The sequence below is a fragment of the Apaloderma vittatum genome, unplaced genomic scaffold (assembly GCF_000703405.1).
Source record: "Apaloderma vittatum isolate BGI_N311 unplaced genomic scaffold, ASM70340v1 scaffold11074, whole genome shotgun sequence".
Lineage (NCBI taxonomy): Eukaryota > Metazoa > Chordata > Aves > Trogoniformes > Trogonidae > Apaloderma > Apaloderma vittatum.
The window spans coordinates 44393-67212 of record NW_009714403.1 but is presented as its reverse complement, the minus strand read 5'-3'; the positions used below and the strand labels follow the sequence as shown (position 1 = coordinate 67212).

General features: G+C 44.5%; 1 protein-coding gene across 1 annotated transcript in view; it reads left to right on the top strand.

Moving 5' to 3' along the window:
* Nucleotides 1-22820, top strand: part of FRAS1 (Fraser extracellular matrix complex subunit 1) — a gene marked incomplete at both ends in the record, with an annotated part of 94577 nt that overhangs the window by 27865 nt on the left and 43892 nt on the right. Inside the window, 11 exons of the mRNA XM_009868767.1 lie at nt 1081-1221; nt 2692-2835; nt 8988-9140; nt 10481-10627; nt 13822-13968; nt 15342-15482; nt 15668-15808; nt 16396-16536; nt 17158-17428; nt 18590-18674; nt 20689-21009. Coding sequence (XP_009867069.1) covers nt 1081-1221; nt 2692-2835; nt 8988-9140; nt 10481-10627; nt 13822-13968; nt 15342-15482; nt 15668-15808; nt 16396-16536; nt 17158-17428; nt 18590-18674; nt 20689-21009 — 1832 coding nt within the window. The remainder of the gene's footprint in view (nt 1-1080; nt 1222-2691; nt 2836-8987; nt 9141-10480; nt 10628-13821; nt 13969-15341; nt 15483-15667; nt 15809-16395; nt 16537-17157; nt 17429-18589; nt 18675-20688; nt 21010-22820) is intronic.

The window sequence follows — 22820 nt, the reverse complement described above, 5'->3', positions numbered from 1 at the left end:
GCCACGGCCTCATGTGGCTGAACAGACGTGTACAAACAGGCTCGGTGACAGTGCTGAGTTATGTCATTTGGCACAAACGTCGGCACGGCATCTCGTGTTATTATCTCTGCTGTATTCATAGTGGCATCATAATAGTAGCTTGATTTATTGCAGAAGGGTGTGAAGAGTTAAGATTTCAAGGTTGGGCCACCCCCATAAAATTCTCATGCAAAGTTGGCAGATGCACCTTTTTGAAAAAGAAAAGCCCCGACAGGTAGGTACCATGCCTGCATGGCCTGTGCGGAACACAAGAACATTCATACGTAGGTTAAAATGCTGGTTTCGAAGGTTTTGCCTGTGCAGTTGGTAATTTCTCGGCAAACCCCAGAAATGTCTCTTTCTCTATTTTTCTAATGCTTGAGATTTCCCTAATGAAACTGTAAGAAATTTCTCTCCAATGTAATTTGAGTCATCTGAGCCGACGATAGTCCTGGAGACGTTACGTTTGTGATGAGGATCCCTGACTGGTTGCTCTGGCTCTCTGACAGACAGCTCAGTGTACTTGTATAAATCCTTGAGTTTCATTTCATTTCATTTCTTCTCTCCAGCCCTGTATCTCTCTTGTCTCCCTCGAGGGCAGCAAGTCTCTCTTTGTGTTCAGCAGATACTCACGCAGTGGAACCTTTGGCCTTGAGTCACAGCTCTGATCATTACTAGGGTTTTATATAATGAGTTTATGTATTTATTTAGGCAGATCACTTAGTTTAAAATGGCTCGGTTTAGGCTCAAGTGAAGAAGTGTAACCTTTTAGCTGCAGTCTTTTCATTTTTGCTGGATCATCCTTGTAATGAGCATTCAGTAGCTGCAAAGACAGGTTGCCAGCCCCCTCTCTGGAGCTCTTACTGCTTCAGGAGAGCTGATGATAACCACGCAACAATGCTGGATAGAAAACCTTTCCTGGAGTAACTGTAGGGTGATAGCGAAAGGTGATTCCCAAATCTAGTTAAGTTTGCTTTAATAGAGGAAGATACTACACGGTGTTGTGCGTCTCAAACTCCCTCTCATATCTCTGTCTTCTCGGTTTTTTTCCCTTCGCTGCAGATTGCCACTCCTCCTGTGCAGGCTGCGTGGGGAACACTTCCCGGGACTGTACGGCTTGTCTGTCTTCCCACGTCCTGCTCGAAAGCAGGTGCCTCTCTGAGTGCCCAGAGGGGCTCTTCAGCCACGAAGATCGCTGCTACCGTGAGTGTACACTCACACAAGGGGCACCTGCCCCTTGTTGCTGCTGCATTTCCGGGTGTGCGTGGTTTGGAATGCATTTCTCAATGTAATTAGAGATACCATCAGATTTATATGAGACTATTCAAGTATTTTCAGAGGAGAATGGAAATGGAAGCTCCTCCTAATGGGAGAGAGGCATGCATGTCGAATCATAAATTTCTTAGGCAAGATAAGCATGTTGTCCATACAAGTTGGCTTTATTCTGAATAGGGCTCGACTTGGAAGGAAAAAGAGAAAAGCCATCACATCTGGGAATATGCCTGATGGGTAGTGGAGACAGCCTCATTGATTTGTGTCTCAGCCTTGCCCGCCAGTCAGCAAGTGGCCTTCATTCAGCTCGCCTGATCTCATTTAAGCAGATGAGCGTTGCTAGTGACCCTTCTGAGTGACTGTAAGGATTAAATCCTGTTTGCCACTAGCAGGAAATCACGGCTTTTGGGGTGTGCCGTTCGTTCTATGCTGCTGAGCACAATGGGTAGGGAAACGCAAGCGTTAGAAATCTGATTAGTCCCTTCAAAGTCATCTGAAAGTCATCTGCTGTTTTGTCATAGATTTGTTGGGTCGCACATCCACATACCTGCCCTGGCACTAGGAGAAACTTACTGGGCACTCCCCTGGGAGACCTCAAGTTTAGAAAGAGAAACCTCTTCTGAAGTCCATTGGTCTATTTATTCAATTTATTCCCCCATAGAACAACTCTACAAATATATTTATTTGGCAGGCCATTGTCAACATTCACCGATTCCAAGGTTGTTCAGTGCCACCTTAGAGCTGAGGTAACTGCTGAGTGCTACGCTCTGCTCTGTCAGGCTTCTGTAAATGTCTTAGAAACCAAATTTCAGGGAAGCGGCATCTTTCTGTATGCTGCTGCTTTAGATCTTCTGCAAAGCTCGGTCAGTGTAAGTGTGCCTAGAAAAACGTTCCTTCCTTTTGAATCACGAGCCTGATTTCCGAGAAGCAGAGAAGGACACGGCACGCTAAGCTGCGGCAGTTTCCACTCGTGAATATCAAGCTCATGCCACTATGAGGTTTCTATAATTCCGAGACGTTTAATTTATCTCCTTTTGTGCATCCCACTCTCTTTCTTATGTGCACAAGAATATGCTGAAGGGAGGAGTAAAAGGGCCAATCTCTTTACATTTTAGAATTTGTATAGATCTATACCTTGATTAATGCAGAAGCAAATAGCGTTTTTAAACTGACAGCTCGTTTCTCATCTTGTTTATTCAGAATGAGGATGTAAGAGCTCTTCCAAACCACGACTCTGCAGTCCCTGATGCTATTAGATTATTTTATGCCCACGTTTTGTAGGAGCAAATTCTAAATTTATAAATATTTACAAAAATTATAGGGGCTGGCTCTTTGAGGGGGATGAATGTAGGGTGGGCTATACCAAGAGCATAATCACAAGTGTTAAATCTTTTTATGCAGCCTGTCATCCATCCTGCAAGACATGCCATGGCCCTTCTGATCTGGAGTGCTTATCCTGCCACCCCCACGCGACTCTAGCAGGCGGAAAGTGCCGGACTAGCTGCGAGGAGGAGCAGTATCTCAACCTGGTGGGATATTGTGTGGGTAAGTAAGAGGAAATGGCATGAGTCGCACAGTGCCATGATCTTTCTGAGACATTAACCAGCTCCTGGAGCACACACCGTGACGAATTCAGTGTCACACGGGTGAAAATACCACGAGAGAACTCTCCAGCCTGCATAGTCCTGCTGTACGTATCTTCACTAGAGCTGCGTGAAGTCACTTACAAATTGTGTGAGATGAGTAGCAAGGAGAGGGAGACGAGGCTCGTGTACTGACCAGTGTGTCAGGGAATTGTCCAACCATTCCTATCCTTGTTAATTAATATCATAATGAGCATGCTCTAACAGTAGAACAAGCTGGAGCTCTACTCTGCTGAGTGGCAGCCTGCTTACCTTCGCCAAGCCAAGCCCTTATCCGTGTCTTGTTCCAGTCTAGGCTTCCCATTTCACTCTGCCTGTCACTGCTGAGTTGAGCCCGGGGCACCCAGAGCCAGGAAAGCTGCTTAGGTCCCGCTCAGAGCTTCAGTGAAGTGAGTTAAGGAAACATTTGTGATTCAGAGAAGCAATTCGTGAGGCCTTGAAGAAAAACTGGCACAGCTAGCATTGCCGTGTGCATTTTCAGGAGGTAATAGGAGTTAAACCTGTGTGAGTGCTCGGTGCCTGCACTTAAGCCTATCATCAGAACCCACTGACTGCATTTATCTGTTGAAAAAGAAAAAATTGCTTTTAATCCATCACGTGGACACGTATAAACATACCCTGGGAACTGCTCCAACAATTTCTAAGCTTTATCACAGCCATTTTTTTTTTTTTAATCAAAAAAGATACCATGTGTGAGGCTTAATCTAGGCTGAACAGTTCCAAATGAGATAAGGACTTCTGCGTAAAGGGAAAAATGCATTCAACATAATAAATATATCCATTGAGAGGCTGTTGTTCCCAGTTTAATACAGATGATTCCCCTTGTTTACATAGATTCCTTCTTGTTTACATGTATGTGATGGTGGTGGTTTTTTTTAATGAAAGACTTCTTTCTTTGTTCTCAAGGTGATTGTAATGAATGATTTCTTCATCTTACTTTTAAACAGCAGCTATGGTTTTGCCTGCAGAGACAAAGAGAAGGGGGAAGCAAAGTATCTGAGAAGTAAGAAAATATCCTAAAACTATTGTTGAGCTCCTTAGGTATACAAGAAATCAGTTTGGGGAATCAAGGTATTTCCTACAGTCAGGTAATGACAATATGGAAATAATTTCAGTGTAAAGAGCGGTCTCTGCCCTGTAAAACTTAAGGGGTACAATGGTATTTATTAATGTCCTGTCACGTCGTAGCTTTATCCACTTTATTTCTTTCACCTTATTATCCCCTTACTTCGTATTCTGCTTCCTCTGAAAAAAAGACCAGTGGAAGTGTGGTCTTCCAGCCATAAATTTCACTGGAAAAACTTAGTGCCATTGGTCATAAACCAGGATTCTCTCCGAGGAGGGTTTACTCTACTGCTTGCTGTGTCCTCTGTGCTTTAGTTATCTGGTTTAGACTACTGTTCCCTAGAAGTCTGGAGAGATTTCGTGGAGCGGTGAGCGTGCTCCCCAAATCCCAGGTGGTTAGACAGACATGGCAGCGCCTGGCGATAACAAGGAGCCGAAATTGGAAATGGTGGGGCTCACGCAGCCAACGCTGAGGGCAGAGTTTGTCCCTGCTACACTGACAGTGATGTATTGTCTGCGAAAGACCTCGCCTGGCTCTCAGGGCTCTGAAGCGATGGCAGCCTGCTGATGCATCCTTGCAAACTAACAAGCTTTATTTCAAAGCCCCCGTAGGTCATGAACACGGTCCAGTGTTTGGAGAGTTGTCTTTTCCGAGCAGAAACGGTTCACAGTACGATTCCTTGTAGAGGGACGTGGTTATCTGTTGCCTTGAGGAAAGACTTGTGCTTTGGTCTCAGATCTGCACTGTGAAGGGTGTTGCTCTTTGTGCCAAGTTTATGTCTGATGTTTAAGCAAAGGGTGTGCAGAGTTGCTGGTTCTGCTAGAGATCAAGAGCCTCCACGTCCAGGCTGTTAAATTTCACTCATTCTTCTCATTCAGCACTGACCGAAATGCTAAATTTGCCCTTGCAAGTTATTAATTGCCAGTTGAAGAGCAGCTATCCCATAAAAAAGAACATTAAAACTCCTGACACTTGCATTATATATGATTTGGATCAGTATTTAACAAAGCTTTTTCCCTTTGCTTCCCAAAACAGTATTTTTTTACAATTATCTTCCCATTTATCTCTGATTCCCAACCCTCCAGGCAGAACTGTGTTACGACTTATAGGGACTGCTGTGCGTTATAGCCAACTGTCATATTTTATGGCCCTGCAGGGGAAAATCTTTCATACAGGCTGGAGAAAACCAACTGTCACTTGAAACCAGCTCCTGTGAATTAGTGTTGTTATTGTACATGTTACCTGAATGAGGATTGGGACATTTGCCTTGTTAATAGAAAAAAAAAGACCTTGTTTTCAGAAGTTTATCAAATAAGCATTTCAAATGTAAGCAGAAGAAAGGCAAAATGGCCTCGAGTCTCGAAAGATCAATGAGTTTCTACGCTCTGGTTCGGGCATGCTGAATTTGTGCTAATCTTCTTTGGAGAGTGCTCACTTGATTAATTTTATTTTATAGCTAAAGTCCATGTACAGGAACGTGTTTATTTGATAGCTGAAGTGTATGCACAGGCTTTCGCAGTCCCCTGTTGAGTCTCAGGGTTTCTGTGGTTTTTCTTTTCCTCGGTTTGAAAACTCTCTTTGATTTCCCTTTTCCTCTTAGCGAAGACAACTTCAGCCTCAGGAAACACTGCGTTCACCAGTCTGAAAAATAGCACGGTCGCTAAAAAAAAAATAGCACGATCGTCGTTGTCCTGCTCATAAAGCCCCCCTGCCCTGACTTTTCTGATGAGATTAAATCCTATGCCTGTCTCAAGGTTTCCTCATTGATCTTATCCTGGGAGGGCAGTTAGGAAAATGCAACGGGCCCGTGCGGTGGCCAAAACGAGGATTTCACAGGCTGAGCTCTGCTGGGGGTTCAGCTAAAGTGTAAAAAGCCGTGGAGGCCTAACCACCAGAATTAGTAGCAAGGGCAGCTGGCCCGAGATGAAACTCAGAACACCCAAAGGTAGAGTATCCCCAGAAGTCCTGTTTTAACTTCCAGCTGCATCTTCTTTGAAAAGAAACTCCCAATGCCCATGTTCAGCTTGCTCAGGCTCTCGCTTTCTTGGGCTGCGTGCAGTTGCGGAAATGTTCAAAGACAAACCAGAAGAGCTCACTCGGGAGGATGCCTCTAACAAGCCTTTCTGCCTTGCTCTTAAAATTCCAGAAGGGACACTCTGACAACAAGAAATACATTCAGCCCCTTGTAAAATTAATGAGTCGTTGCCGCACTCTTAGCGAGACACTGATACCATCACAAAGAGCTGGGGTTGCGCTGAGCGGAGCAAGAGGGAGATATGGGCGCTTAGCTCCACGTAGTCACCGGCATGCAACCTCCCGCAGAAATTAACAGCAGAGCTGCCAGAGAAGGAACAGGAAAGATCATTTCCCTACTTTGATCTGGGCTCATCTGTGCCAGGCACCGTCCAAACGGGTTTTCCCACCTTACCCCGCCGAGAGAAGCTCCGGCCTTTTTCAGAAGGTGCAGACGGATCCCTACAAACGGCATTGCAGGAGTTCCCCTCGCTTGTTTGCTTGACAAGTTCCCTTTCAGGTGTCTTTTAAAGGAGAGTTAAAAAATAAACCCCACCAACCTTTCCAACAACCAAATCAAACCCCAAATCCTGATCAGTGCTAGTAGTCGTTGTGAACGAACAAACACTTCACAAACACTTGAGAGATGATTTTGCCTCCCCAAACAGCCTTTTTCTAGGCAAGTGAGGGAACATTATAAAATAGATAGTGCCCTTTCTGTATGGAAAGTATTTTCTTTGTTTTCTTTGCTGGCTAAGAGAAAAAGGAAGAGGGTGTGAAAGTAAGTAACTCTGGAAATGGAAATTGGTGTAAGTAGTAATATGCTTTACAATGAAAGTTGCTTAATTGGGAGATCAGTGACAGGTAAGGTGGTTGGGGGTTTTCTTTGGTACAGAGGTGAATCGATGAGTTAAAAATTAAAGGTAGCTGAAAGGGCAGCAGGAAAAGTTTTGTCTGGACAGTGGAAGACAAGTCAGAAGTCTCAAAAAGGGGAGCAGGGAGGCATTGGGACTACAAGCAAAGTGGTGACATGCTGCCTCGAAGAATCCAGTCTGGATACTGAAAGAAGTGGAAGGGAATTAAGTAACTGTGTTCTACTGACCTGCAACAAACGTGGGACGTGAAGCCTCCGAAAAGCCGGAGGGCGCAGGCAGTAACTTGCCGGCGAGCTGAGCTGAGGTGGGGATTGACAGGGAGAAGGCAGAAGCAGGAAAAACATACGTCTGTGTGGTGTTATGGAGAAGCATAAAGAAAACACTCCGCTTCTGTTAGTCCTCGCTTCAAAGGGAGCCTGCTGTGAAAAAATTCAAATAATATTTTCCAAAACAAAGCACTTTAGTGCTTCTTTTTCTCTCTCGTTCCTTCCCCAATGTCCCTCAAATTCACCCTGTGCGTCAGTTCTGGTTTTTTGTTTGGTGTTGTGCGCTTTTTGATCTCCAGGCTTGCAAAAGAACAAGAGAGCGATGGGGCTGATTTATTCTAAAACCGTAGCTGAGAAAAAGAACAGAAAGAGCAAACATTGAGGCTGTAGAGAGAAAACTGTACTGCAACAGCACCTAGTTTTGTAGATACTTTTAGAGTGTTAATTTGGGAACGTCTACTTATTTATGGCAGATACTGGCTGTTTGGACACCCTAAGTTTTCTCGGTCTCACTTTTATGCTCTGTTTGTGGAACCATACATGGTGAGCTTGGTTGCTTTTTACAGGGTCACTATCTTAAGCATGACGTTTTTTCTCTCACACCTTTACCATCCCTCTGGCTGTTAATTCCTCGTCTGCAAGGTTGAGAGCGTGGAGAAGAAACTAGATAGGTCATATAGCCTGTAAATTTAGGAGGTGAAGGAGACAGCTGCTTGAAGGAGCTCAAATCCCTGCGTGTTGTCAGAATTGCATCCGCTTCTGAGCTGCGCCTGGGCTTTTCCAGCAGGGTTTGGTAAGAATCAGTTCTGTGTAATGCACTGGAGAAGCCAGGCTCGGGTTAGACTCCAGTCACTGTTAGCTATGGATGCAGAATTCCTCCAGACTCCGCTGCGAGCCTGTCTTCAGCTTGTAAAATTAGATTGCCTGACAACCTGTACTAATGCTGTCACGGGAGACAAAAGACAGAAAGTTGAGCCTTGGGTAGAAATCTGACAAGAGGCCAGGTACTCAGATCAAGCCTCATTATTACATTTCTTTCAAGACAGTCGTCATTTCCTTTATAATTTTCTGAATTACCGCAATGAGGATTAATTTGGCTTCCAGGTTGCCTTACACTGCGCTGTTGTGCATACAAAAGGCTTGTTGTCAAACCTTTCGAAGAGCCTAAGTTCAGGCAGAGGTCGGGAGGCACAAGCTTGTGTGCTGCTGGCTTAAAAAAGAAGAAAGGAAAAGCTTCTGAGGCACTCTCATGCAACTCTAAATGCCACTCCTGACTTGGCTCTGAGGTCTGCAGTGGCCTCTTCAGGGTATGGATGTCTCGTTTTTGTGGGAAAATCTGAACAGTAAGAACGACGCGAGACGGTCGTCCAGCTGTACAGGTTGAGCTCTTTGTTTTTCAGCACTGAGAACAGAGGGAGATGAATTCCTGCAGCTGCCAGCGTTGTTTGGTCAAGATAAACCTGTAGGCAGAGCACCTAAAATAAGAGAAAGGCTTGGGGAAAGCGGAGCGCTTTCAACTGGCTTTGTACAAAGCTTTCCTGAGCTCACTTAAAGATGGGTAAAAGGCTGCTTGAGTGGGGTAGGAGAGATCCAGAAGTTACTGAGGAACAGTAGAACCGTTGTGGTGCTCAGGAAGAGGCGTGAGGGCAGGAACACTCCCTGAACGTGGTAATTTCTGATCATCTCCCTTGCAGACATCTCCAAGTGCAGCATTCGGCACTCAAGGTTACGTCCCTAACGTCTGCCTTGAATTCTCAGTGCTGTGTTTCCCCTCAGCAGTTCCATTTTGCCCCATCTGTGACCACGGTGTCCCTTCTTCCCTCCTTCCTTTCAGATTGCCACCCTCTGTGCCGCCGGTGCGTGGCCAACCTGCGGGACACCGGCAGCGTCTGCCTGAAATGCCAGAATGCCCGCCACTTGCTCCTGGGGGATCGCTGCGTTCCCGACTGTCCGGTGGGATACTACGCGGAGAACAGCGCCTGCAAAAGTGAGTCGTCCCTACAGCACATTTTATTCTCTAGATTTCTGTGCCTTCACCTACCCCTGGATCGCCTCTTGTTTTTGTCGTGGTTTCATATTCTGGCCATTGGCTGAACTGCTTTATATTTTTTGGGCTCTTAGAGGGAAGTACGTTGCTTTTCTCGTTACGTGGCTGATAGAGACGTGCTAAAACACACTGGGTCTTAGGCTGAGCAAAGGGTATTGCAGTTTAAGAGAAAGAAATCAAGACAAGAAATCCTGCACGTTAAAATTAAGATGTAGATGCTCCTTTTGCAGGAAGTGGCATTTCCTAACCCAGTCTAACAACTGACGGTTAATGTTTCAAAGATTTTCTCAAGCATTCTGAGAGCTCTGTGTTTATTTATCTGGTTTTGACAGATGAAGTCTCGGAGATACACTCTGTGTCATTTAATTGGAAAGACCCCTGAGAGAGATATTTTGCCTTCCTGGAAATTTAAGCCTAGGGATAAAATTTCTTCCCTTTGCAATAAAGGTTTCATTTAAAAGAAGTTTTGCATTATTCAGATGGTGTCAGAGCTCATATTACATTTTGTGCTAGCTTTGAAGATCTCCAGCACAGCGCAATGCAGTCGCTTCTTTGGTTGTTTTTACCCACTTTCATTCACGGTTAATTTGGCCTGATAGATGTAATGATGGCATCCATCTTTAGGGAAAGGCCTGTTGAGAAATAAACCAGATTAATAATTTCGCAAATATGTACCCTCTTTGGAGAAATTAGGATCCGGTGGCCTCGTTGGCTGTGGCATTTTAAATCTCTCCAGTCAGACTAAGATGCCCAAGAAGGAGGAGACAAAGGCAAGGAAACAGAGAAAGAAAACAAGAAGGGTGGCATAAAAACACCTCCTCAAAAATGCAAGGGAAGAGGAAACTGAGTAATATATTTCCTTTCTTGAGGCTGTCGGTAGGATCGCTGGCTGTGAAGAATTGCAGAGAGAAAGCGTGAGAGGAAGATACTGATACGTGCTTGCTTTGCTCTTACTCTGCTCTGATGAACAAGTCTTGGCTGGATTCTGTAGGGTTCTTCTTAAGGGAAAGGGAAGGTTGCAGAGAAGACGAATGGGCAAAAAGAGAGGGAAGGAAGAAGAGGTGAAAGAGCTGGTGTGCATGGCATGCAGAGCACAAATAAACCCATTTAATTTGTCTGTCACGAGCCGAGTTGGCCGTGTTTCTGCTCCTGAGTGCCGTGCAGCAGTAAAGACTTAGACTTTGTAGGAATTTTTGGTACTCAGTATCACCATGCTCAACCTCTGAGAGACCTTCTGCTGAAAACTGTGAAATTTGCTGTTTTTCTTGCTGTCCCTACAGAGTGTCACCCCTCATGTAAAACCTGCACCGGCAGAGGTTCTTTTTCCTGCTCTTCCTGCAACGCCAGCCTGGTTCTCTCCCACACCAGCACGTGTGTGCCAGTCTGTTCCCCAGGATACTACAGGGATGACAGGCGCACCTGCAAACGTGAGTGTCCCTCTCCAAACCACCTCTCCTTTCCGCAACGTATTCACAGACGTTGTCTTTTCTTGTTCCGTCGCTTCCCGTTCCTCTCGCCAGGAAAAGAAAGGTTTCAAGTGCCCAAAAGCACGATGCGAGTTGACAGGGGTGATCAGCTGCCTTGGAAACAGAGCCTACAGCGGGGTTTAATTTGGAACACAGTTGCAGTTTTGTTATCGACTTCAAAAGACAGGAGGCTAGGGAAAATCCGCAGGAGAGTTTGCGTAGGGTTCCTTGTGAAGTTGTCTAGGTGGTACTGAGAGGAGAGCCCAAAAAGTACTGGTGAGTTCTGGGCTTGGTGAAAACTCGACGAGTTTAGACCAGTTTAAAATCAATTTCTGCTAAGGCGAACCCCCTCCCCGCTGCTCTACCTGCCACGGAAGCTTTCTTAAGATGGTAACATTTACACTATGGTTTTCTACATGTGAAACCTCAGCAGAAATGAGGTACAGCTTGGTAGGCACAGCCCCGACTGGCTTGAGCTGTGATATTTTTACCACGTAATGATCTGATGTAATTGATCTCGTGTTAAGTCCAGTAATGTTTTATCCTACTCCTCTTATCCCTTGTGAGTCTCTCTGGGTCTCTCTTTTCCTTTATTATCCAATGTTCACTCTAGCCCTGGCGTCATTTGGGTTATTCCTCACATGATTATTGGACTTGATGTTCCAAAATGCAAAATTATATGGGGCAGAGACATAAAAAATATGAAAAAACCCTGCTTGAGTTCACCCACTGTAATACACACACCTAAAAATGAGTGAGTGCTTGAGTGGTTTGGTTGCTGTGAACCTGAATATTCAGATTTGTTAAGTCCTGCATTAAATTCTCCTGCTTTGAATTATCCTGATTTATGATAAAATAACTCTGTTGCGCTGCACTGAGTTGAGGTATCAGCGTCATCCTGTCTAGACCCAATTTCTCTGTTGATGGGGTCCTATAGAAGGAAGCTGATACGGTTGTCAGCTTTACCTGCCTTTGGTTGAAATATATGGTTCTCCTGAAACTTTTATTTCCATCTTATCAGCAGAAATGGAGACAGCTTGCATAAGTTCAAGGAAATAGGTGGAAAACTTCATACTCTGGCAGAAAAAAAAAAGTCTATTCGATAATAATGGGGGGAAAAAAAGGAAAGTAATAAAAAAGATGAATTAAAAAAAGGAATAATGGGTTTCTCACTGTCCTGGCTACTTTCCTGCAAGCTGTACAAGGTATTCACCATTCTCTCCTGCAGTATGGATTCTCTTATTGCTGACTACAGCAGAACACGTCCCTTCCTAATTAAAATCCCCTTTTCTTATGAAAACTTCCCTACTGATAGCGACTTCCTCAGGACATCATGGTAGAAATGGAATGTTCCTGTACCTTTCCTGAATTTGATTCAGGAGCTTGAATGCAAATAGATTCTTGCAAGCAAATTCAGCTCCTCTAATCTCCTTATTGCAAATGGCTTTTTAAGAAGTGTGTATAATCCTTGTGGCAGGAGGCTCAAGGCAAAGTGTGGTGGTGCGTTGGATTTTTGTCATTCCAAGTGTCACTTGTGCCTTTTCAAGCGAGGTACTGCTGATAAGCCACGTAGATAGAAACTCTCCCAGGCTGCCGGAAAACTACCACTTGGAGGTAATGAAAAGTGTTTACACGGAGGTTGGCTGTTAGGCTGCGAAAATTTCGGTCTCTCCTCAACGTTTATTTTAGTCCCGTTGCACTTTTGAGGAACTCGGGTTTGGAATGAAGTTCAGAGAGATGTCTGAGCTCTGGGAGATATTTTTAAACTTGGTGACAGGCTGGCCGAGGAAAAGCGCAAAGGTTTAACGAGTCCTTCACGGGTTTCAAAATGCAGATATGGAGGCGTGCTGATAAAACAAGCAGCCAGGATTGCTTTCAAACACGGTTTTTCCTTGCTGTTCTGGCACGCCTCCATGGGTAAGCTGATTTCTTTAAATTTAGACCTCATGTGGAATGTTTTACCATTACATGTTAGTTTTCTTAAGTGAAATCGGACTGGCACCAGAGCACGTAAAACCAGCTACTAGATTCTTTAGATAAAGATTCGGAGAAATCATTTCTACCTCAGTAAAATGCAAACCTTCTGGGACATTTTTTAGGTAAGCTAAAACAAGTAACTATTGTCCTCCCTGCAGTGAGATCTACGTGGATATTTTCACATTTACTTCGGTATTTTGAGGTTTTGCGGTTTTAAAACTCTGGCTGGAATTAAAAGCAAATTGAAGGGGATTTCCACAATTAGCATATCAATAAATTAGCATTCCACAGTTCGCATATCACCAATGTGTTTCCACAAGTAACACCTCAGTATTTAGTACCTGACCTGTAGTTGCACTAAACCCTATGAGAGGTTTTGTTAGGTTGTTCCATTAGAAATGGCCAGCTATGCCTTATTCTTTACTTGACCCACTTGAGGCGGTGTTTTCAGAGCTTTTTTCTGATTTATCCCAAGTACAGAATTGAGTTTGGGTGAAGGTTCTGACTCTGAATGGATTTGGAGACACTCAGGAGTAGTTGACTGGGAATTCAGCAGCCCCTTTTGCCTGCACCCTCATTGTATTTGCAGTTACAGCTGTTGGGATAAAGCAGATGTGAACCTCCATGAGTTTTCTGCATATGGTTTTCATCCCACCAGAATCAGATTGAATTTCTCAGTGCATAAGCAAAGGGCTAGGAAGTACTTTTTGGTCTTTCATAGCACATGGCAATTAAATCTTTAACTGTTTTGAGTTCTGACATCAGCACTGAGCACACTTGGCCGAGAAGTTTAGACCCTGGACATCAAAGAGATGGGTTGAAATATTCTGAACCTCTGTACTTTGATCCTAGATTCAATAAATCACCAAACTGTTTTCTTTTTTCCTGGCATCTTTATTCACTTCCTATAGCTCCAAAATTTCACACTGTGTGCACATCAAAAGGAGGGGACTTGAAGTGAAATGAAACGAGCCTTCAGTCCCACTGAGGTTTGCACCAGTCCGCTACGGTCTCCAAATCTGTGCATTTTTTAAGTCTGGGACCATATGAAACGCAGGTTACTTAAAGAAAAACAAAAAGAAAAACAGCGAGGCTACAGGATAATACCAGTTTTACTCCTGCAGTTGGTAGGTGCATCTGTAATTACAGTTATTTTCTTTGCCTTTGTCTTTCCACAGCTTGCAACAGCCAGTGCCGGAGCTGCGAATCAGCCAGCGGCTGTACGTCTTGCAGGGATCCAGCCAAGGTCCTGTTGTTTGGAGAATGCCAGTACGAGAGCTGCGCTCAGCAGTATTACCTGGATTTTTCCAGCAAGACTTGCAGAGGTGAAAAATACGTTGCTGGTTTAAAGAAGAAAAATAAAAATATTTCCAGTGCCTTGGCTGAGAATCTGTTAGGTTGCAGCAGGATCTGTGCAGGTGGCCTGCTTTAAAAAATGTGGTTGGGGGGGGCAGTTGTTCAGGAACAGACCGCTTGTGAGGCTTTTTTTCCCCTCTTTTTCGACTGTCTGCTGTCACATACTTCAGCCTTTCAGCGAAACAAGATTATTGCAAATCCTTCTCTTGTAAATGATTTAGTAAGTGAGCCAGCAAACTTTTCAAGGGTCAGGTCCAGCAATTCATTTAGTCATGGGTCAGCTAAATCACGAGTGAACTTACCAGGCTAAATCTTTTTTAGAGTGCTTATAGGGCCTTGTGTACATACCTGCTTCTCTCAGTCTTGTTAAATACTGCGTCGCCGGCTGGCTGCAGAAACACCAGTTTGGAGTGATTTGAAAGACACATCACTTGAAATATTTCCAGAACTCCCGAGGAGAGTGTTCTGTAATGGAAGTAAGTGAGGATAGCATGGCTTCATTGCAGCTAACTCCACGAAGACCAGGATATAATACAAATGACAAGTGTAATTCTTCAGGGAGGTGATATTGTTTGGTATTTCTGGGCTGTGGACTTTCCGGAGGCACGTTTAGCTTATGAGGGTCAGGCATTTAATTTTCTCTTGGTCAGTGTCATTTGAAAGCACAAGCTTGATGGAGCTGAGGTGGATAATTGCTAACGAGTAACAGCGCAGAAGAAGCGGAGCGTTGCTGCTTAGGAGATGAAGTCAGGCTTTATGGGCAACAAAATTTTGCCAGTGTTAGCAGGGCTGAATCCTGAACGAGAGCCAAATTTGACATAGTTAGAACACGTTAAGTCCGAGAGGGAGGAAAAAAATCCCCCCCCATATCTTGAGCTGTAGCAAGTCACTTGGTACAAATCATGCTTTCTGCAGATTCTTGTAGTATCTCTTTAAGTTTTTTACTGTGCACTTTGCTCGTAGGGCTCGTATTCTCATCGCAGAAGAAGCGGAGCGTTGCTGCTTAGGAGATGAAGTCAGGCTTTATGGGCAACAAAATTTTGCCAGTGTTAGCAGGGCTGAATCCTGAACGAGAGCCAAATTTGACATAGTTAGAACACGTTAAGTCCGAGAGGGAGGAAAAAAATCCCACCCCGTGTCTTGAGCTGTAGCAAGTCACTTGGTATAAATCATGCTTTCTGCAGATTCTTTTAGTATCTCTTTAACAGTTTTTACTGTGCGCTTTGCTCCTAGGGCTCATATTCTCATAGCTTGTAGGCCCCAAGTGCAAATTACTTGTATAGGGTGAGCCACCTAGAAAGGGCTGCCCTCCATTGCCTTTTTAATTTTTTTTTAATTTCAGAGTGTGACTGGAGCTGTAACGCTTGTAAAGGTCCCCAGAGGACCGACTGCCTGCAGTGTATGGAAGGCTACGTTCTCCACGAAGGAGCTTGTGTGGAGCAGTGCCCTGCAGCTTTCTACAAGGAATCGGACACGTGCCAGAGTGAGTGCTCCTTGAGGGTTCCTCCTAAGCGCTCCTGCCAACGCGTTTCCCTGCTCATCCCCAATTTGTGCACCCGTCTTGCTTCAGATCTCTCGCTGCCCCTCCAGCACTCACAGAGCTGTGGTTCCTGTGCAAGGAGCAGCCGAAGGTGGTGTTGAGCTCGGCTCTTTCCTTGTGACTTTTAGGGTGCGATCAACACTGCCTTGGGTGTCGCCAAGCGGGCGAGTGCAGCCTTTGCGAAGCCCCCTTTCTCCTCTTGGACGCTCGCTGTGTTCCCAAGTGCGGGAAGCGATATTACGCAGACCAGGCGCAGCGGAAGTGCACAGGTAAAGCAAACTGAGTGTGCTGTGGAGACCAACCAGGGTCTCTGCGAGGCTGAGATGAAGAGGATGCCCTTGGATGCTGTGTTAAATTTGCTGTCAAGGGGATGCACCTGAGAATTAGATAACGGGCATTTCGACATGCTTAATTCTGGGGAATTAGATTCAGTGGAGGCGGCTGCTGGGGTGTGTGTATGTGTGTCCACACTCTATATTAAAAAGCAGATATTAAAACCAAATTTTAAAAAGGCTTTGGTTGTATACGGGGGTTAAGATGCGTAGGGCTTGGATGTGTATTTGGAGTATTTTTTTCAAATTGGTATAACAGTTACTTCGAAACACATTTCTGCTCTTTGGAAGATCATCTCAGGTTCTCTGTGGTCACTGGGAAACTGGTCAAATGAAGAAGGAGCTTCTTACCAACTCTTTTCCCTCACCTCTTTACCCCTTCTTTTTTGATTCTTTTTTGTCGGGTAGGTAAGACACCAATAGCAGCAGCGTTTCTGTTCTGACCCCTGGGGACTGCTCGGTGCACCAGTGGCTGCGTTGCTCCTGCAGTGTCTCAAGGGGGTTGTGCTTTCCATCCAATTCAGCTTGTCCTCCCGGATGCTTGGAGTGTGACGGTGACGGCCTGTGCCACCTCTGTGACAGCACCACGTTTCTGAAGGACAAGATTTGTGTTTCTACCTGTGACCAGGGCTTCTACGGCAATATGTGGACCAGAGAGTGTGAAGGTAAGTGTCTCTCCTGATGAAGCAACTGAGCTGGCAGGCCTCCAGCAGATATTAAGGCCAGAAATTGTGTTTTTTCAGTGGCATTTCTGGAATTTGGTTTTGTGCAGTTTCGCACTGACTGTTGAAAGTTGGCAGCTATTTTTCTCCAACTTTTTTGTTGCATAAAACGTGTGTGTGTATGGTTTTCTAAGTGAAGTTACCTAGTTAGGTCTGGAGGCACCTCTTTCCAATCACAGCATCATTCGTCATCAGTGATGAAAATTAAAAGTTACCTTGGGGGAAATCCCTTACTAAATCAGTGGTAGTACTTATTTCTCTTTTATTTGTTCTAAATTAAGATTTCCTTGTCCGTCTGCATGGGAGGCCAATGTATGTTGGCTTTGAGTCTTGTTAAGGGGAACTCAAGATGGGAAGTGACTTACCTAAGCCTCTTAAAATCATAGTAGGGATTGGGATAGATTTTAATTCTTAAGTTGGTGGTTGTCCACCTAAGTCATTACCTAAATCAGTAATGGACATTATAAGAGTCTTTTATCCAAAAGATGGTGGTGACAGGGAAGATGGTAACAGGGCTCGTGGCTGTAATTTATTCAGTAATGCTTTGCCCTTCTTTCTTTTTAGCCAGCAAGCATCCCTTGAGCTTCCATGTGAACAGCACCCTCACAGTAGGGATCGGCGGCGTGAAGCCCTTAGACCTGGCTTTGCTGGGGTTGCACGATCTGGATGGTGACTCGGGACGGCCCTTGTTCCTCCTCGACAGCCCTCCCTCCAACGGCAGGCTCGTGGTGCTGGTGGATGGGAAAGAGATGCAGCTGAATAAAGGCGACCACTTCAGCTGCAAGGATGTGAAGGAGAAGAGAGTCCGCTTTGTGCACAGCAAAGAGAAATCCAGGTGACTCTGCTGAAACTTGCTTTCAGAGCATTTTAAGAAAAAATCAATAATGTCGTGAGAACGGGTTTTTCCTTCTTCTTGGAAACATTCTCCTAGTAAGGCACATTTCTCACTGCTGTTATATAGATCACCAGTGTACTTATTCCATACTATAGTACAAACAGTGGTGAAAAACTTCTCTATTTATGGTATAAGAGGTCACAGTGATCCAGCTACCAAACCTGTTGTGCTTTGTGGGGTGCAGGAGTCTGTCTTGTTTTTAGGATGCTCTTCTATGGGTCTATTAGTCTGGTTCTTAAAAGAGTTTCTTGATACTGTCAGGGAGATGCTCAAATGATGTCACTGCTCTGCAGCATCATCTGCATTCAGCCATAACTTCTTTGCCTGCAAGATGAACTCTGTTAGTGTCCGGGGATAATTAGTGGTGATTAGTAGCTGGCAACGCTCATGCTGCAAACGTGTTGCAAGGAAGTGGATTTTTCCTGCTGCCAAGCTTAGTGCCGGTCATCCTGCCAAATTCCACACTTGATTTACAACACCATAAAGCCTTGAGGACTAGACTGATAGCCACAGAGTTGTTCTAATTTCTCCCTCTACGTATCAGGGCATTCTTTGATTCATTATTTGCGGTTAAGATTTGCAGGATGTCCTGATGCCAAGGATTAGCTCATGTTCACTGGACTTAAGACATGTGTTTCTGTATCAGATTTTGGGGTTTTTGTCTGCCTCATAATTCCAGTGAAATGTCAGGATCTTGTCTTGAGAAATGTACCTACTTGATGTTGAAGGTTATTGGGTGGCATTCTTAAAAAGCAAATAGGAAGAAAAAATGCTGAAAAGTGGGAACTTCTGTTCCAAAGCCAGATAAGTGGTGTTTTTCTTCAGTGAGGAATAACTGACATTTAGAATTGACACTTTACCTTGGAGATGCCATCCTATGTGGCTAACAATAGTGAAAAGGAAATGAGGGTATAGTGTTACATAGTTAAAGGTATTTTATTTGCATGTTGTGACCGTTGTGAATCTTCAGAAAAGAAATACTATAAAAACATGCTAGTCGTTTTTACTGAATATGTAATATTTTTTTCATTAGTGAGTCCTGCAAGAGCACTTCATTAATTTATGTTATTCTGTATTTTGTCTTGGTGGGGACTTGTTCAGGCAAGGACAATTTTCCTTGAAGGTCAGCGATGAACAGTTCTTCTCCCATCCTGAGGTGGTCAACATTCAAGCATTTTCAACACAGGTAATGGAACAAAGTTTGGAAGAAACCGCAAATTTTGTACCATTTGTAGCCCTGGTTTCTTGCGGTGATGACAAAGGAGTTCAGTTAAAATTAGACTCAAACCTTTATAGGTTGAGAGGCAGACGAGAGTCGTATGGAAGAATTGAAGACTGAAGAATCTGGCCCGTGTAATTTTGGTTGTGCGGGGAATTATAGCTGCGCAATCATACGCGATTATCAGCGAAGGCTAAGGAGTCCCTACTGTTTAAACGATTCTTTGGATCTGCCGGTGCTCTAGTTCAGTCTCTTACTGCAGGGCAATTGAACAATGATTGATCCCCGTGGTAGGGATGCTTTGACACTCAAGAGCATTTACTTAAACGTTCTGTTCTGCGACACGTGGGAATTAAATCCTCATGAGCTCTTTAAAGCGGGCCTATTTCCTCACCAGAAAGGGGGAGTTATTCAAGCCCAGCCTAGCTGTGTGTGCCAACCTAGGGTCATACCACATTCCTCCGGACAGGCTTTGATTCCCAGTCAAGCTCCAGATGTTCCTCTGATACCAGTACAGGGGCAATGGGTGTGCTGGAGCTTCCTAGTCCAGCGTCCTGCTTGATGCTGGTCATACTGGCCACGAGTTCACTGGGGACTCCCTTTAACAGGGTCCAGGTTTCTAAGGAGGCTTTGCAGCTTGCACTGAGCTTTTCCCATAGTCGAGCTGTCTAGTTGAAAGTTTGATCAGACAGCTGTGCTTAAACTGAACTTGCAGCTACTTGGCGTGTTCTAGCAGCATAAAGAAACTTTGAAGTGCAAATGAGAGCCTGCTGCTCTTAAGGCCCATTTACGTCCTCTGAGGGGCATTAAAGGGCTTGATAAAACTGTAACTGGAAATCTGGCTGTTGCCCTTTCTCTTTTAGTGCTGACTCTTTCCTACCTACAAGCCTGACTCAGCATCCATCCGTGCAGGGAGTAATTTGAGAAATGCACTTCTTTAAATCACTGCCATGGTGGATGGATTTGTGTCTGAAGGCGCTGGTACTATTCTGCGCTTCATGCTGAGCGTAGCAGGAGTGTAGCCAGCAGCTCAAAAATATGGTGAGGGGCTGAATTCCTCACTATGCTAGCTTCAGAGCCAGGAATTGCGGAGTTTTTTAGTTGCTTTTAGTCGTTGTGTTCCATATTAGTTGGTCTGTAACTTCTGGAAGTTTGAAGTGTTCTAGTTTGTCCTCTAGCGTAAGACAAACTGAGGGTTTTGATCCTGTTGTGTGTGTATTGATTCTGGCTGGTGCTGAAATCTTTGCTCAGTCTAATCTCTTGTTTACCTCAGTAGGACGTTCACCTAAGTTAGAGCTGCAGTCACTGCCCCGGAATACATAAGTGAGGTTTAATAATAGGAATTTTGCTTGGCGATCCTTAATAACCCTGATAAGTTGTACAGAGGTGAGCTGGCAGCAGTTAGCGCTCCGAAGAGTTCTCACTTTGTCTCTGCGGGATCGCCTCCCTCCTGAGGCAAGGTATTACCCGTGGGAAATGATGTTTTTTGGGATCGGTAGAGACTTGAGATTTAAACTTTCTTGACGACGAAGAACCGGAGAACTAGATTGAACCAGCAGAAGTGTGAACTCTAGTTGATCTTCATTCTAGAATGAAGGAAACTCAGAAAATAAATAAATCACAATGCTGACGACACCCAGTTTTTATTCGTGCAGTCAGCAAAGGGAATACAGGCTCAAGCTGATAACTAAATTGCTTTGTATAAGTGTCCTAAGTTCTTCTCCCATTCCTAAGCTTGCTGTGGTGTAAGAGTCTTCTTTCAGTGTAACTAAATCAGTCTAAATGGATAGGTATTCTTAGATCTGCCTGCTGGGGCTGGGAGGGAAAGTGTGGAGAATGATACTCTGCTGCTTCCAGTTAGGAGGCTTCCTGGGATAAAGTGAACAAATTTCCTTAACTCCACAGTTTTTCATTCCGGATTTTGATCATAATCAAATCGCTCAGGTTTAGCAAACACTTAAGAGCTGCTCTTGTTTTCCAGGCCCCGTATGTGTTCAGAAATGAGGCCCTCCTCGTCCGCAGAGGGCAAACTGGAGCTATATCAGAACTATTGCTTGGGGTGAGAGACAGTGACAATCCTCAGGACGTCGTGCTGGTGGTTTTAGAGCCTCCACGTCATGGGCGACTGATCAAACCTCCCGGGGACTCTGCAGTCCACATGTTCCATCTGGACGACCTTGCTGGCGGGCTGCTGCGTTATGCTCACGATGGCTCTGACAGCCGGGACGACGCAGTTCTTCTGCAAGTGAGCGATGGGTACCACTTCCAGAACATCCTCTTCCACGTTAAGATTGCTCCCAAGGTACGTGCTGTGACATCAAACCCTCGCAGCCAGATGAGATGTCCCCGATGTGTCACTAATCCTTCGTTACCGACAAGCTGTGGTCGAAGAGGCAGGAGAAAGTAGTGGATTGATTGAGTTTTGGGGGTCATCTGAATTTTGAGTTTGCTTCAGCAATGGTTCTGCCTTTGAAAATTGAAAGTCCATAGTTATTTGATAAAAAGATTTTTTTTTCTGGAGTTGCAGGTGAGAGTTTTGCACTGGTAAGGGCATTGAATTGGAGAATGAGCGAAGAGAGCGGGCTGATGAGATAGGCAAACCAGTTACCAGGCTGGTAGGAGAGTGGTGAGGGACAAAAAGACCACACATGAACTAAACAACTTGACTAATAAGCTTTATCACCTACTCTTCAGTGGAGGTGTCTCCCAAGGTCAGGATCTCTGCTGTTGCTCCCCTGAAATCTTGCACTCGGTGCGTCGTTCTATTTGATCACTTCCCTAAGGACAGGGCACAGATACCTAAGTTGAGAGATTATTAAGGAGTATTTTATTTTTTTGCTTCTTGCTTTTATTGCAGTTGATAATTAAACAACAGTTGTTTGTCTTTTCTGTGTTTGGAGACAAATTGGTACTTTATATTAAATTTTATGGAGATTACAGCAGTAAAATTAGGAACAGGGATGCTTTTCCATTCGTTTTTGAAACAAATCCTGACCAAACAAGCCATGAAACATGTACGCTCTGTGTGGTGAAGCCGTGAAGAAAATAAAAGTTGCTCAACTGCTTGCAAGCATTTCAGTTCTGCTGTTGTGGTATTGTAATAAAGTAGAAGGAAAAAAAGCTGAAAATTTCCTGAGTTCATGTGAAAGAGCAGTGAAAACCAAGAGTTTTCAGAGAAAAATCCACTGTTCACAGTCTTTTTCTGTATAGATCTGAGAAAAAAACAAGCTTTGAGTGCTTCCACTGCTTGAAAAGGAGATGATATTACCCCTCTTTCGTCCTCCTCTGTGCTCTATTAGATGTCTTTCACTGCAACTCGGGCGTGAAAATTTGAAGTAAGGTTTACAAGCATCTGTGTAGTTAGCACACGGAGGGACTGATTCCATTTGGACCCCGCGGGTGCTCCCTAAAGCTGCGGTAGTAATTAATGATAATTAGTGAGGTGACTCACGCATCAAGTCTGGGAATGCAAAAGCTTCTGCTGTCAACGCCGGTGCTGTTATTAGACTCCTGGGATAAGAGCAGCCCTGCCTGTGGTTTCTTTACCCACAACATCTGTGTAGGATCAGGAGAAGTGAAAAAATGTTTGGACACTGCTCCACGTTGTTCATAAAACTATTCTTTTATTTTCCTATCGATTAAGCATGTTCTTGTAAATACCAGTGAGGGTGAACTGCTGAATATAATTTCTTGGATTAGCCAGCTTTGCCCTCCCTTGTCTCTCACTCTTTCTGTGCTGCACTTGGCTACAGAGGAGAATGAAGATGGTGCCAGAAGTGAGAGCGGAGCAGCTTTTAGCATGAGGTTTGAGCTGCTGGATACCCAGCTCACACCACATCCTGATTACCATCTTTGTGGAGCAGCCTTGGGAGCTGAAACGCGTGCAGGGTTTGTTTCTGGAAAGGTGCTCTTGAGACACACACGCAAAGACACGTAGGTGTTTTTTTTTTTCCCTTTGGTTTGCCTCCAAAAGTTGCTAAAGAGCCTGGTGGGACCCTGGCTGGAGGTGTGAGAGTTCAAGGTGTGGTTTGCGTTTTTATTTTTTCAACCACATTACTTACCAGAATACACAGAGCTTGTTACAATGTGCTGCTGAGTGGTTTTATATAGGAA